We start from the raw sequence: 16,234 nt of genomic DNA on the forward strand, positions 1-16,234 counted from the left end.
AATTTATTTTCATTTGTAATCTTTTTCAACTCTTCAAAGTAGTAATTAGTCTAGATATGAAATCTTTTTTGTAATTATCAGGAGAAACATCTATAAAAACCTTTGGTGTGAATTTAGGAGTTATTTAGAATCAATATTAACAATGGTTTGTTTCACTGATCACTTTTCTGGTAAATAGTCTCTTTCAAGAGTTGGATTCCTCTTGAAATGTTTTAATTGTCCTTTTCTTCTTTCCTGACAATCTCTTTTACTTAAAAAGCCCCTCCACGGGAGCTGACAGAGGAAGAAAAACAACAGATCCTTCATTCAGAGGAATTTCTCATCTTTTTTGATCGGACAATACGGGTAATTGAAAGAGCACTAGCAGAAGACTCTGACATCTTCTTTGACTACAGCGGTCGAGAGTTAGAGGAAAAAGATGGGTTAGTTTCTTGTGTGCATGTTCTTTTAAAAAAAAAATACTGCGATAAATTATTGTTGATTCTAAATTCACTTATGTATTGACTAGGCAAATCTTAAACCAAACAAATCAGAGGAGGATGAAATTCCAGGGTTGATCTTGCTGAACAGCTTTGACTAAGGGCTTTGGTTATAACTTCTGGCTTAGAGTTTCCCTGTAATTATCATGTGCTTCCGTGAAATGCTTTTGAACTTGATATCTGGGGAACAGTCCAGGTGATAGAGACTGGCAGAGTCACGTACATTGTCCTCTGAGAAAACATTCTTATAAGCAGCAAAGGAGATTTGTGTTGTATCCAGCAGATCTATTTTTGATGTCTAAGCAAACAGGAAGCTGAACAAAATAAACATGAGATATGGGAGCCCTTCACTGATGTGGGGAACAGCTAAGAGAGACTGCAACCCTTTTCTTCTTTTTGATACCATGAGTATATGTGTATGTGTCTTATAGGCAACACCTGTGCAGGGATATATTTAAAGATAAACTAAAAACTAATCAATAAAAGCAAATGATCCTCCAAATGACTTTCTCTGAGACCGTAGCATATGTAATGTGGAAGGCAGCGGCCGTCAACCATCACTGTGGGTATACTGGAAGGTACTTTATGAGCTTTATAAGAAATAAATCTAGCCAGGTTTATTAGCCACTTTATAAGAATTTATAAGAAATAAATCTAGCCACTGATTTCTTTTGGCCAACAACGATATGAAAAGTTGAGATCACCTGCCTTAGTCATCAGACTTGGCTTTTTGCTGTTTCTAGAATTCAAATACATTCTCAAAGAACAGTGTATCATCATTGAGGATGCTTAAGGGAATGTAACAGAGGCTCCAAAAGCAGTTTCAAAAGGAGGTTCTGAAAATATTCTAAGCAGTTGACAGCATCATTAGACTACTCCAAAGAGACAGTAATAGTTTGCGTATACACATTATGAGATGCTTTTGTTCTTTGAAAAAGCCATTATTCTGTGGCTCAGTTGATTTTCTGTGTCCTGTTTCCTTTTGGGTGCCTGGCAGTTACTTGTGGGTGCGTACCTCTTGCCTGAGTTTGCAGTGGTGGAGTTGAAGAAGGGTTAGCAGGAAAAAAGAGTCCTAAGTCAGCCAATTTGGAGCCCAAGTAAATAGTCGGGAGCCAAGTCACCATCTGAACAAGAGCTGTATAAGACAAGTGATACAGGGTGCAAGGCAGTGGGATGAAGCAAATGAACAGAAGAAAGTGAATGTGGAGGAATTTTTGAACTGATGCTAAAGAAATATAGGTAGCTTTTTGTGCAGGTCCAAAAGCTACTGGCACAGAAGCAGCATTACTCAATTTGCACTCAGTCTTATGGAGCAAATGCATGACCAGTGCAGGGTTCTGCAAAGGAGGTTTTGTGGCCAGTTGAGTATCAGCCAAGCAAACACTGGCCAAAATGTATTCCTGGGCCCAGATAATGTTTTGGTCTATGTTAAGTATCTACTACTTTTGGTGAATCCCCCACTCTCCACTATGCCTGTCTCATGATAAAACTTACCACTTGCTATTGAGCAGGGAGGCAACACTACAACCACTCAGATATTACAGGTAAATAGAAACATGCGTATCATCTCTGGTCTAAGGCTAGATGAGGTGGTATTGATATCAAAGAATCTGCAAGTGGGCTCTGCTCCCTTGATAGCTGGGAGATTTCTAGTAAACTCTGCTTCAAGATAGAACTTGTTAGGAGGAAGAGAAGGCTTTCGGGACTGGTCAAGGTGAGAGCCAGATAATTATTTGACATTTCATACCAGGTTTAAAACAACACATGGAAACCTTTCTTGGGCCAGGCTAGGGAAAACTTTTCATAAAGGACACCACTGTTAGTTCATTTATTTATGATCAGCGCTTGCTATGTAAATTGATGCTTTGGCCTCAGCGAGTGCCATGCTCTTGCCATTTCATTCTTTCCATATGAGCAGCAGAGATAAAGCCCCTTTCTGAAGCATCACATTTGTCTCTGATGTTTAAACCCTCCTAGGGATGTCCAGGCTGGAGCCAACCTTTCTTTCAATCGTCAATTCTACGATGAGCATTGGTCCAAGCACCGAGTAGTCACTTGCATGGACTGGTCCCTGCAGGTAAGAATTATTGTTGGGACAAGACAAACTGGGCTGTGTCCTCATGGCATTTGTATTTTAAAAATGAGAGATTTTCTCCATTACTTTAGATGTGTTCGCCAACCTACAATCTTCTTCATGCCTCTTGGTTTTCCTTCCCATTTTACTAAACTTTCAGTTTAAATTTTGCACCCTGTCATCCATATGCATTGAGTTCTTACTATGTGTTAGGTACCAGACAAGGAGCCAGGCCATCTTGTCTGTAAAACTGCTATCATTAAGGTCACCAGGGATTTCCTATCCATCAAATCCTGTGGGCTATTTTAAGCCCTCATCTGCCCTGACTTCTCTATCAGCCAGCTTAGTTGACTTCCTCGTATTCTAAGAACAATATCCTTCCATTGAGTTCCACAACATTATTCTCTGTTAGTTCTCAGACTTCCCCAAAACTTCTTTTTCTCGTACACTGCTGTGGTCCTCGTGGTCGTGCCCCCAGCCTCTCCTTTTCCTCCCGATATGCTGTCTGGTGGAGACCTCCTCCACTTCTGTGGATTCAAGCACTACATGGTAGCCTATTGATATCTCCCACCCGTCCCCCTCCTAAATTCCACTTTACACACCAGACAGATCCACTCAGGTGTCTCCTAGAATCTGTAATCACTAATTCATTATTTTCACATATCTGAATTTTTTTCCTACTGCATTTTCTTTTTTTTTTTCTTTTTTTTCTTTTTTTTTTTTTTAATTTTTTTTTTCAACGTTTATTTATTTTTGGGACAGAGAGAGACAGAGCATGAATGGGGGAGGGGCAGAGAGAGAGGGAGACACAGAATCGGAAACAGGCTCCAGGCTCCGAGCCATCAGCCCAGAGCCTGACGCGGGGCTCGAACTCACAGACCTCGAGATCGTGACCTGGCTGAAGTCGGACGCTTAACCGACTGCGCCACCCAGGCGCCCCTTTACTGCATTTTCTTTAAGTTAAAGACATCACAATATACCCAAGGCCCTAAAGCAGAACTTTCATCATTAACATTAGCAACTTTCCCCCCTTAATCTTCCAGACCCAGTCTGTCACCAAGATAGACTGTCTCCACTCATATGCATCACCTTACATCTGTGATAATGCTAACCTTCTAAGTGGTCTTTCTACATCCGTGCTTGTTCATCTGTGGTTTTCCCTCTGGACCCCTAGCCAAATAATCTTTCTAAAATGCAAATCTGATCACGCCACTCCCTGGATTAAAACTCCCTGTTGCCTCTAAGAGAAAATCCTATGCTCCTTAGTGTGGTATTCAGAGTGAAAGTAGGCAAATTTATCAAAAGTCACTTTGCTGAAGAGCCAACTCAACTACTTGACAGGTTACCCAGCACTGAGCAGTTAAATAATGTGCACACAGCCTAGTTGTGAGGTGGCCAGAGTTTGAACCCAGGTGGTCTGACCTCTGAGCCCACGTTTGTAACAACCACGCTATGTTCCTTCCTGCAATGACAATGACATAATGGCAATGAGGAAAATAGGAATAAGTTCTGGGCATGGATGTGCAACACAGTTCTGTTTTCTTATAGGGTATGTTTTTATTGGGAATAATAATCATGGCTAGCTTTTTTTTTTAAATCATGGCTAACTTTTAATTTGTGTTTCTTATGTGCTAAACACTATGCCGGCTGCTCTGAAGGCATTACCTTATTTCAGCCTCATAACTCAGATGAGGCAGTCATTGCTATTTCCATTTTGCAACTGAAGAAATTGAGGCTCAGAGAAGCTAAGTAACTTGCTAAGAGTCACTCAGTCAGGATGTGGTAGTGTGGGGATTTGAACTCAAGTCCTTTGCACTTCAGGGCTATTCTCTTTACCACTGCCTTTTACAAAGGACTTTTGAATCTGGAACCAAGAAAGGTTATAAGTGCTGAATGATATGGGGCAGATAGCAAGTGAAGGATCTCTCTGGGAGACTGGGATTTAGACCAATGGAGGGGAGGAGAGTGTGTTCTAGGCAGAGCTGTGAAACAGATGATGTGAAGAGCCCCGTTTAATCTTACTGGAGAACAGGAGAACTGAAGAGGAGTGTAATCCCTCACAACTGGACTGTCATCAACCACCAAGTGGGCCGGTGTTCTCTCCTCTTGAACCTCCTTTTACGTGCAAACAACAGAGCACACAGTGCATGATCGTGCAGAGACTAATATAAGCAGGGCTGGCCCAGCCACTTCCCGCCAGCGTGTGGGTGGTCTGTGAGCACGCTCGGGTGTATGCACAGAAATCAGATCCAAGCCTGAGGAAACACTTAGCTCGGCTTGTTCACTTGTTCTGAGTCTGGAAATTACACAGGAACCTTATCTGACACATTCCTCAAAGGTGACTTCTACCGTGTTCCCGGGGCCGGTTGGTAATGCTCCCTGAGGAGTTGGTGGAGAGAGCATCAGCGGGGCTGGGCCCTGCATGGCCGCAGCATGTGATGGCCATATTGGCCGTGGAAGGATTTATTTCCACATGGGGGTCTGTGTGATCGTCTTTTGCAAGAACTGAAACTGTAAAGAGCAGAAACTCTACCATGGAGAGACCACATGTACTTTTCACCATTTTTGTATAACCTACTCATCTACACTGTAGAGGAGAGGTTTGCATTTCTGAAAAGCATGTTTTATGTGGAGCATGAGAAAAAGGAATTGGAATCCTCGGCTCCTACATCATAAGATTTTTATGGGGTTCCAAGGACCAGGTTTATATGGTTATGGGATGCAGACTCTTCTAAATGATTCTGGATGCAATTCAGTAATGTTAAGAAAGAAGAGCAAGAGGCACAGTCTCAGAGTCTAATAGTGGCCTGTGTGTCTAGGGTGTTTTACCTGAGTGGAACAGAGGGGAGAACAAGGAAGAAACCGTAAGGTTTCCGCGCGGCTTTGCTTTGATCTTCTGGGCTTCTGGAGCAAGAACACTTTAACTTTATAACATTTGTAAATATCCACCAAACATCATTCCCTGGAAGAAACAGTGGCACTCGGGCAATGCTGTCAGCCCTGTCGTTCATTGACCATTGCTGAACAGTGTGAGCCAATAATACTGTCCACATACCGCATGATAGCTTTTCCAGCTTGTACAAAACCACATCCATGACCTTACTCCTACCATATATACTCCTCTCCCATGTAAAATGCATCCTCCAACCTTGCAGCTATCCAGGGTACAAACCTGAGTAATCTTTGGTAGTTCATTTAGTTTCCACATCCAATCAAATTTATAGTAGCAAGAAGACTCCCATGGATACCAGCTCAAGTCCACTAGCAGGTGGATGTGACACTGACTTTATGCCATGCCCTCTACTTATTGCTTATCTTAGGAAGTGGCTTCCTAACTGGTCTTTCTACCTCCAGTCTGTATACTGTTGAGCCATTATAAGCACTTTGACCAGATTAATATTTGTAAAGATTACTTATAAACTCTCAGTATCACCTTGAGCAAGTTGCCTGGCTTCTCTTTACTTTTAGCTTCCTCATTCATAAGATGATGGTAATAATACCTCGCTCATATGCTGACTATTACATGAGTTAATGTACTTAAAGCAGTAGGACTTAAAAAGCATCTGGTACATGAAAAGTGCTCAATAAATGTGGCCAGTGAAAGTAGTAGTGGCAGTAGTAGTAGTAGTTGCTGAATATAACTCCTAGTGTCCCCAAAGTAAAGTCTAAAATCATCAGCCTGTACTTGGCAACATCTATGAGGATGCCCAGATGCATTTCCAGCTCTTTCTGCTTGTTTACATCTTCATATAACCTACCTCCAAGCCAAATGCAACAACCTGAAGCCTCCTGAATATGCTCCATGCTGCATTAGTTAAGAAAATTTCACCTCTGGTTAGCGTAAGCAAAACGGGTGATTTACTAGAGAGGCACCCATGCACTTAGGAAATCCACAGAAAAGAAGAACTGGGATTCAGAAAGAGTAAAGATCCAGGCTGCTTGAGGGACCTCACCAATAGGATGCTGTCATAACCTGACTCATATGCCAGCCCAGATACAGATACATAGGCTCTGTATCTCAGTTCAAAATTTACCATAGCCAGTTCAGGGGATGTGATCTGTGCTGGGTCAAGTATCAACCCTGCAATGAACTAATTGTCCCTGAGAAGTTAGATACCTATGTACTGAGGGAATCTCCAAAAATGAGAGAATTATTGTGAACCAGGCAGATGACCAAGATACATCTCCTGCACTCATATTTGTACCCTTGCCCACATTCCCTTTTCTCTTCTCTCCTAATAATCTACCATTGATAAGGCCCAAAGCATGGATCCTTTCTTCTTAGAAGTCTTTTCCAGTTTCTTTCCCTGCCACATCCTATCCCAACTAAGGTGGTTCTTTCCTCTTCTGTACTTCCAAGGAACCTTTTCTACACTTCCACCATAGCACATTATCATGCTCTGCCTTTAAGTTTGCATTGTAGTTATTCATACATGTGTCTTACCTTTCCTCCCTCTACGTAAGGGTGAGCTTCTATAGAGCTAAGCATGTTATTGTTGACATTCTTGTCGCACATTTCACCTGGTGCAGTGAATTACATATACGTAGGAAGCACTGGACACGTCACAGTGGACTAGAAGGGACATGGCCTTTGAAGCCAAACAGACTTCAAGTAAGGCTCTCACATCTTCATTTATTAGCAACATAACTCACAATGAGTTACTTACTCTAAGACCCTCGGCTTCTTCGTCTGTAAGGCTGGTAAAACCACCTCTGCTCTTGAGGATGGCAAGGAGCCAAGGAGTAAATGTATCACCCGGCTCAGCGTCTGACACGTAATGGGCCTGAAAACATATTGGTTCTTTCTTCTCTGATAAATGTCTGATTTTATTCTCTGTAAGAACAAAGAGCTTGAGAACAGATCTGGTAATCTCCAGGTAAAATTCTCCTAGGTTAAAGATTGGATAATCCAGCCTGATGAGTAACTATAAACTTCCTAGTTGTTCATATTCCCTTTAACATCATAATTTTAACATTCAGGTTTTAAATAATTGTTCAGATATTTGCTTTTCATTTGAGAGTAAGAAAATAAGACTAGTCATGTTCAAACAAATGATAGGAAAAGGCACATAAGAAGGGACTTTGAAATCATAAAAGCTTGCATGAGATATGAGTTAAATCAGTATCTTTGGGATTTGTGATGCCAGTTATAGAAATTACACGAAAGGCATTTCACTGGTATTTTACTAAAACTCTCCCTATTTTCAAAATAAGCTTTAAAGCCAAATGATTTTAACTATTTTTAATGGAAAAAAGAAAAAAAAACTACAAGTGGGAGCCAACTATGAGACCCAGATGTGAAGCTGTGGGATATTATTGCAGACACATCTGGCTGCTCATTGGTCACTGCGGCAGGGCTGTTGGTGTTTATAGAGTTGCCTTTCACATGTGACATAGTTAAACTTTAGATGGACAACCTGGAGACTTCTGTGTTTATCTGGATATTAGTTTCTTTGAATGGGCTTTGAATCAAAGGCCTTTCCTAATGGGCTTTCGATTCAGCCACTGAAGAACGTTTTCTAATAAAGAATGATTACTTCCCCTGGTGGCTGCATACATGTGTCTTCTGGATTATACTTCCTCCGCACCAACCAATTGTAACTTCCTGCAGCTTTCTTAAGCTGAGGTTGCTGCAAAATTAATAAAGTCACCTAGAAGGCTCAGGTTTAATTGTTATTGATAGAAAAAAAGTTGATGTTTAAAGTTATAAGGACCATCTTCTAATAGAAGATGTATGTGTGGGTATATGTATATGTGTATGTATGTGTACATATATATGTATGTATATAAATATATGTATGTATATACATATATATATATATATAAAATAGTGAGAAAGGATGGAAAATTATCTGTGAGCAAAGAGTGATATAATCTGCTATAATCCTGATGCTATTTTTAATGGTGCCGCCTTATGGGAATGCCAGGTAGGAATGGCATTTTCATGAAATGGTTTCTAACTCATAAACACCCCCCACAAGATTCATCCCCAGCTTGTTTAATTACACACACAGCACAGAATTCACACAGGGTAAGTAGGTATTTCTGTTCACTTTAGAGTCCTTATTATTTTACTCATTGTGGTTCTTGCACTTATGCTTTTAATTGTCGACATCATTTGACAACAAAGGATTAAATATGTCTTTCTACTGAGCACAGAGTCACTAAAATAAAAACAGCATCTGTATTTCAACAGATTTTGACACAAGTTGATTATGTGCTAGAGGTTACAAGATACTAGATTTAAAAGGTAATAAAAATAAGTCCCTACAGTCAGAGAGCTTACAAACTAGTAAGAGACATAAGTGGAAAAACACCATAGTACAGTTTGACAAGTGCTCTAATGGGGGAACACACAATAATGCTAAGGGAGCCTATGAGAGATGAGGAAGGGTGGTAGAAAGTTAGGATTGTTTGAAGGACTTGATGCATGTGTTGAATTTTAAAGAATGAATTAATGTCAGGAGTGCTTAGATGGCTCAGTCGGTTAAGCATCTGACTCTTGGTTTTGGTTCCAGTCATGATCTCACGGTTCATGGTTTTGTGTCCGACATCAGGCTCCTCACTGCCAGTGTGGAGCCTGCTTGGGATTCTCTCTCTCTCCCTCTCTCTCTCTGCTCCTCCCCTGCTCATGCACTTTCCCTTTCTCAAAATAAATAAATGCTTAAAAAAAAAAAGAGAGGCACCTGGGTGGCTCCGTCGATTGAGTGTCTGACTTCGCTCAGGTCATGGTCTCACGATTCATGGGTTTAAGCCCCGTGTCGGGCTCTGTGCTGACAGCTCAGAGCCTGGAGCCTGCTTCTGATTCTGTGTCTCCCTCTCTCTCTGACCATCCGCCCCACCCCCGCTTACTCTCTGTCTCTCAAAAGTAAATAAATGTTAAAAAAAATTTTTTTTTAAAGAATGAGTTAATGAAACAACACATAAGAGGTATTCTAGTAAGAGTGAGTATTAAACTCCTAGGCATAGAGGCTATACCTATGAACCCCAGAACTAGTCCATGAGGGTGTGGGGGTTGAGGAGGGAGGGCAGGTGGTAAGAGATTAAGCAGAGAAGGTGGAAAATGACTGATCATGAAAGACTCTATATGACCTGGATTTTCTCTTGAGAGTAATGATGAACCATTAAAGTTTTTTAAGCAGAGGAGTGACTTAGCCAAATGTATGTTTTGTAAAGTCATATTAACAAAGGATGGAGAATGGAGTGGTGAGGGTAGGGCCTGGAAAGTCTGCAAGAAGGAAGCCATTTAGGCAGCTGTAGCTTGTATTCAGATAAGAAATTAGTTTAGAAGATCCTCCCTTTAAGGGTGGAAGGAAAATATGCCTTTGAAAGGTTTTAAGGAAGTAGTAAAACACAGTAAATGGGAGGTAAAAATGAATATGGAGTGTCTGGCTTGGGCAGCTAGGTGAATGTTAGATAAAAGGCACCAAAAAGAGAGTACAGTAGAAGAGTAAGAGGTTTTTATAGAAGGCAATAAGCTCATCCTTGTGCATTTTGTATGCATTGTATCTGATGTGTCTGTGGGTAGCTCAGAGAAATCTCCAGTGTGAAAAAGACCTGTAGCTGAGAGAGAAATCAAGGCTAGAGATATAGATTTGAACATTGTCAGCATTTTAAAGCTTATTAAAGTCATTGGAGTAGATGAGATCACCCAGGGAGAATGTATGGACAGAGTTTTGTAAAAAGGGTAGGAAACAGTCCACCGCCCCACTGGAATATAGGTATTAGAAGGAGAACCTATAGCGACTAAAAAGAATGGTGAGGAAAAGAATCAGGAGAGAAAGATGTATGGAAACCAATATAAGAGAAAGGAGGGAGCAGCCCAAATGTCAGATAATGCAGAGAGATCCCGTAATGTGTGCAGTTTGGTAGTTATTGGTGACTGTGGTAAGCACACCTGGAACACTGGAAACAGACGGCAGATTGTAAGAGGCTGAAGTAGTCGTTGGTATTAAGTATGCCACAACATAAAAAAAAAGTGCCATTTACCAACAGACACATGAAAAGATGCTCAACGTCACTCCTCATCAGGGAAATACAAGTCAAAACCACACTGAGATACCACCTCACGCCAGTCAGAGTGGCCAAAATGAACAAATCAGGAGACTATAGATGCTGGAGAGGATGTGGAGAAATGGGAACCCTCTTGCACTGTTGGTGGGAATGCAAACTGGTGCAGCCCCTCTGGAAAACAGTGTGGACGTTCCTCAAAAAATTAAAAATAGAACAACCCTACGACCCAGCACTAGCGCCACTAGGAATTTATCTAAGGGATACAGGAGTGCTGATTCACAGGGGCACATGTACCCCAATGTTTATAGCAGTGCTTTCAACAATAGTCAAATTATGGAAAGAGCTTCGATGTCCATCAACTGATAAATGGATAAAGAAGATGCGGTTTATATATACAATGGAATACTACTTGGCAATGAGAAAGAATGAAATCCTGCCATTTGCAGTAATGTGGATGGAACTGGATGCTAACTGAAATAAGTCAGTCAGAGAAAGACTGATATCATGTTTTCACTCCTATGTGGAACTTGGGAAACTTAACAGAAGACCATGGGGGAAGGGAAGGGGAAAAAAATAGTTACAAACACAGAGGGAAGGAGGCAAACCATAAGAGACTCTTAAATACAGAGAACAAACTGAGGGTCGATGGTGGGGGGGAGGGGAAAATGGGTGATGGGCATTGAGGAGGGCACTTGTTGAGATGAGCACCGGGTGTTGTTTGTAAGCGATGAATCATAGGAATCTACCCCAAAACCAAGAGCACACTGTACACACTGTATGTTAGCCAATTTGACAATAAATTACATTTTTAAAACAGTGTCATTTAAATGATGTAATATAGCATGTGTCTGTAGGAATAAGGAAGTTTCCTTATGTTGGCAATTTGACATAATTCATCCTTGTGACCTTTTCCATCCAGTACCCCGAGCTGATGGTTGCTTCCTACAACAACAATGAAGATGCTCCCCATGAACCAGATGGAGTGGCTTTGGTCTGGAACATGAAGTTTAAGAAAACCACACCAGAATACGTCTTTCACTGTCAGGTAGGAGTCAGCATAGTAAAAATAACTTACGTCTCCTACAAGACCAAATATAGTTCATGCCGCCTTGCATCTGTCTTATGTGGAGAGGAAGAACCCAGTATAAAAATGGAATTGTTGACAGTTTTGGAAAATTCCCCCACAGTAACCTAACGTTTGGGGAAAGTGGCAACTCTTTCCAAACAGTTAGGAAGCCCAGTCAGGGACTGTGTGTCATTTTCTTTCTATTTAAAACAGCCCTCGTGAGGATGAGTTTATAAAGAGCTCACGCTTATGAAGAAATCCTGGTGTACCACTTCCTCTGCTTAGCAGCAACATATGCTTGCCAACCCACGTGGACATCCTCAGATCACTACCATTTCAAGCTTCTTCCTCTCTTTGAGATATAGTTCAAAGGAACTTGGCCAATTTTAAGTTTACAGGTGCCATCTTGCTTCCAGATAATAATGTTTTTGTAGTTGGTGTAGGGGAGTACTTATCATGAACCTTTCTTGAATTTTGAGAAATGATCATTTCAAACGGTTTTGGATATTTTACTCCTTGTGTCTTTTGACACATTTGTCTTCTCTTCTATTCAACACAATACAGGCTGAGGTCTATTTTACACTTGCACACATTCAGCTTTGCTTTGTTGCCATGACTCTACCTAAATCATAGGCCTCCGCAGTGGCCAATACACCAACCCCTTTATTAATGTTCCTATCCTGTGATTATGCATAGGAAAATACAAAACAAACATACCAGCTCAAAGTTTCAGTTCCTCAAATATTACAATTCAGAGGTACTGAGTGGCAGATTACTCTGAATACAAATACACCAGCTGAGGAGGGTAGGTAAACCTGTTGATATTTGGAAGCTTAGTGACATTTTATATCTAAGAGCTGAGTATCATTTTGAACTCAAATATGTTTAGACTTAGAACATTATCAGATATAATTTGGGGAACAGGAGCTGCTGGAATAAAAGTCCCAGCTTCAACCTGATTGAGTAACCTCTAACTCTGGCCATGTTTTTCTAATTTACTATCTTAAAAACAACAAGAAGTCTAGGTCGGCATAGTAAATAACCCTTATTTTTTGGACCTTTGAAATAAGAACAGTTTTTTCTTTCTTTTTTTTTAAGATTATCAAATTTGTCAGTTTGATATGCTCTTTCTGTAAACATAGAAGCACAAAATCCTAATTTTGTTCAGTTTTAAGAAGTTTGCTGAATTACCAGGAAAATACTGAAAGGATTATGGGATAAGCAGAAGCACATTTTTGTAAAACAGTGCCATTTAAGCTACTTTCATTCTGTTAAAGGCTTATCTTGATTTTTTAAAAACATGAGGTAACACATTTTATTGTTTTGCTCAATGTACATGTCTATCATATTTTAAATTTATTATATTAACTGGCTATAGGTAGCCTGTGACGATAACCACTTAATAATATGCTTACTATTCACAACATTGCATCGTAGTAAGGGTGAGTAGGAACCTAATAATGCTGAATGAAGAAGCAGACTTCCTAGGTCTTTGGAATTACCTGGAATTTTAAAATTAACTATTTTATCACACAATAGTTTATACCAGTATTGACTGAAAGGAGCATCCTCTGTTTCCTGTCCTGGTAACTTTGGGATCATTTACTGAAGATTTCACCAGTGCACATTTAATTTCATTTTTAGTTTCTCCCTTAAATGATCCAATATATGTATTTTAGAAGAAAATAAACTCCTGATTAAAAAAAAAAAAGAGGTACTCTCCATATCTGACCAAAAGATGTTGACTAAAATATCTCCATTATCCCCCAAATTCCTATTATTATCTTCACTTCTTCTGGTGACCAGAAGGTTCTAAACTCTGTCCAGCCTTCTCACTGGGAGAAAAGTGAGGATTCTAATACTTTTAAACTTTGGAGTTGGTTAAATGACATGTGCAAAAGACCGTGAGGATTCTGATATTCTAGGTATCAAATGATAGCTACAGAATTTAACCACACACATTTCAAGATATTGAACATCATGACTGTGCTACTCAGATATAAACAAGTAGTTCATATAAATGGCCCTTCATATTCATGAAAGACGCATTTACAAAATCTTAAGGAAACCTAATTGCTAAATACCATCACAGTACCTAGTTTCTGATCCTAAATTATTTCTCTTAAATTGACCTAAGTGTAGGGGGTAGAATGTATCACCAACTTTGGGAAGGTGAACGAGAAAGAGCTTTGATCCCTCTCTGAAGTGGAGGAAAAGGAGGAAGTGGGCATAGCAAACATTATTATGAAGCCCTTCTGAGGATCCCTGCTGTATTATTAGTCAGACTTCTCCAGAGAAATAGAACCAATAGGAGATAGATAGATAGATAGATAGATATAAAGACAGAGACAGAGGTTTAGAATTGGTACTTCTTCAGGAAACTGGTCTTTGCTCTTAAGGCCTTAAACTGATTGGATGAGGCCCATCCACATTATGGAGGATAATCTACTTTGCTCAAAGTCTATTGATTTACATGTAAATTACATTTAAAAATACCTTCATACCCGCATTTAGACTTGTATTTGACCAAAACCTGGGTGCCATAGCTTACCCAAGTTGACACATAAAATTAACCATCATACCTGAATTTCACCTCAGAGCGATCCAGGAAATCAATGTCTTTAATAACTCCTGGAGTCCTACTAATTCCATATCACTTTGGGCTAATAAGCAAATATACCTAGAGAGATCAACCTTGAAATTATTAGACTTTAAGTGAATGGGAGCTTTCCTAAGACATGAGAAAAAGCAATAATTTGAGGACATGGAGAATGTCTCCATGACATTGAATTTATGAAAAAAAAAAAGGTACTAACACATATTGAGAATCTACTCTTTATATCTTTACATTCACTGTCATAAAGCCCTGTTACTCTCCTGATGAGAACCCGCAGCTCAGAGAAGTCATGAAATTAGGGCAGGTATCTGTGAATAGCAAAGCCAATTTTGAAATCAGGTCTTTTTTACCACAAAGCACATGTATTGCCTCCTGCCGCATTAGTAGGGGATTCAGCCAGGTAACATCTCTAGCTATGTGTCATGGGGGACGGGTGAATAGAGAAGAAATGAATCAGAGCTGCTTTCACCTTCTTATCTGATACTGCAATCACCTGGACCTCTAAGAACTAGTGATGTCTGCATTCCACCAACAGAGATTCTGATTTCATTAGTTTGAGGTCCAGCCTGGGCATTTTTAAAAGCTGCCAGCTCATTTGAATATGCAGTAATATGAATATGCAGGGACTACCAGGATGTAGAGGAGATATGAAGAAAGGGGATGATAAGGTGGCAAAACTAGTTGGCTGTTTTATTTGGAAGTGTGGGACTTTTCTTCTTGCCCCACACGTCCCTTTTCCTCTTTGACCCAAACTAGAGCTCTGTGTCTTGACTTTATTTTTCTGACACTGATCTCCTACTTGACTCAAACTGAGAAATTTCCTAACCAATTCCCCTGCCCCTGCCCCTTCCCACTTACCCATCCTCGCCCCGGAGACCCACACTCTTTTCCTCAACTCACTCATTGCTGGGATCTGCCTCTGTGGTGAATGATCAGAAGACCCAGAGTTGTTTTTCCAGGAATGGGCTCAAGACCCCCTTGAATATGACATAGAGAGAATATGAATTGGAGAGTACCATTTATTTTGGGATAGTGAGACACCTTGCTAAGTGGATATCCTTGAAAGTAGGATAAAAGCCAGGTAATACCAGTAGCTACCAAAAGAAAACCTAAGTGCTATAATATTGAGTATGCCTGAGCTAGTGGGAGACCAAACCAGGGGTAACTTGGCAACCAGGGAAATCAGAGATGAGTTAGCAGATGACTATTGTGGGGGATGGGGAATAATAAGGGCAGTTTGGGTACCATGCACTGAACTCAAATAATTTACGTTTTTTGTGCTTCTCCCTTTATCATCTCATTGATCCTTACAACAGGGAAGGAGCCAAGATGTTACTTCTTTGTTGTACTTGAAGGGTTCTGCAGCTCATGAGCAGTAGAACCAATACTGGAACCAAGGCCCATTCTACCAGCTATATCATGCCATCAGCTAGGCCATGCTCCACAGTGATGGGGCCAGGTGGGGCTTGAGAGCAAAGGCTGTGTAGTTCATACAAGATGTATTTTCGGCAGCCTGCCATTTTATAAGAGATCAGTTAGACATGGCCCTTACCATAGCTCTCCTTACCATCTTCTCAACATAAAGGAGGATTTGGAGAGCCCACAGAATTAAAATACATAGGATAAAAACCAAAACCCCAACTCACTGACCTATCACTTTTCTTCTACATCCTTTCTGATCTTCGGTAAAATTTACTTACTACAACTGGTCCCTTCTAGACACTATCTCGCTGAAATCAGGTAGTCTGAATGTGCTTCCTCATTCATCTGTGATGTTCCAGTAATTTCAAAGTTAGAGAGTTTGCTTAGTAGGAAGAAGGAGTGTAGATAGGAAGAAGCAATGGGTGCCTTTTGATGACTATACTGTTATCATTTTTAAATGTTGCATTAGTTATCCATTTCTTGCTGATCTTTGTTGATTCTTCATACTCTCCAGAACACTATAATTGCAAACAAATCCAATAGCTCAGAAAAGCATTATTTCA

At 40.3% G+C, this 16,234-nt stretch overlaps 1 protein-coding gene across 4 annotated transcripts in view; it reads left to right on the top strand.

The window, feature by feature from the left end:
• The window catches only part of DYNC1I1 (dynein cytoplasmic 1 intermediate chain 1), a 283,160-nt gene that overhangs the window by 164,019 nt on the left and 102,907 nt on the right, over positions 1–16,234 (top strand). For all 4 annotated transcript variants that reach the window (XM_047096199.1, XM_047096201.1, XM_047096200.1 and 1 more), the window contains 3 exons: positions 260–422; positions 2,457–2,556; positions 11,486–11,611. In XM_047096199.1, the coding sequence (XP_046952155.1) occupies positions 260–422; positions 2,457–2,556; positions 11,486–11,611 (389 nt within the window). The remainder of the gene's footprint in view (positions 1–259; positions 423–2,456; positions 2,557–11,485; positions 11,612–16,234) is intronic.

This window comes from Lynx rufus, unplaced genomic scaffold (genome assembly GCF_022079265.1).
Source record: "Lynx rufus isolate CCGP_SWC_20201006 ecotype Redwood Valley unplaced genomic scaffold, mLynRuf1.p SCAF_4, whole genome shotgun sequence".
Lineage (NCBI taxonomy): Eukaryota > Metazoa > Chordata > Mammalia > Carnivora > Felidae > Lynx > Lynx rufus.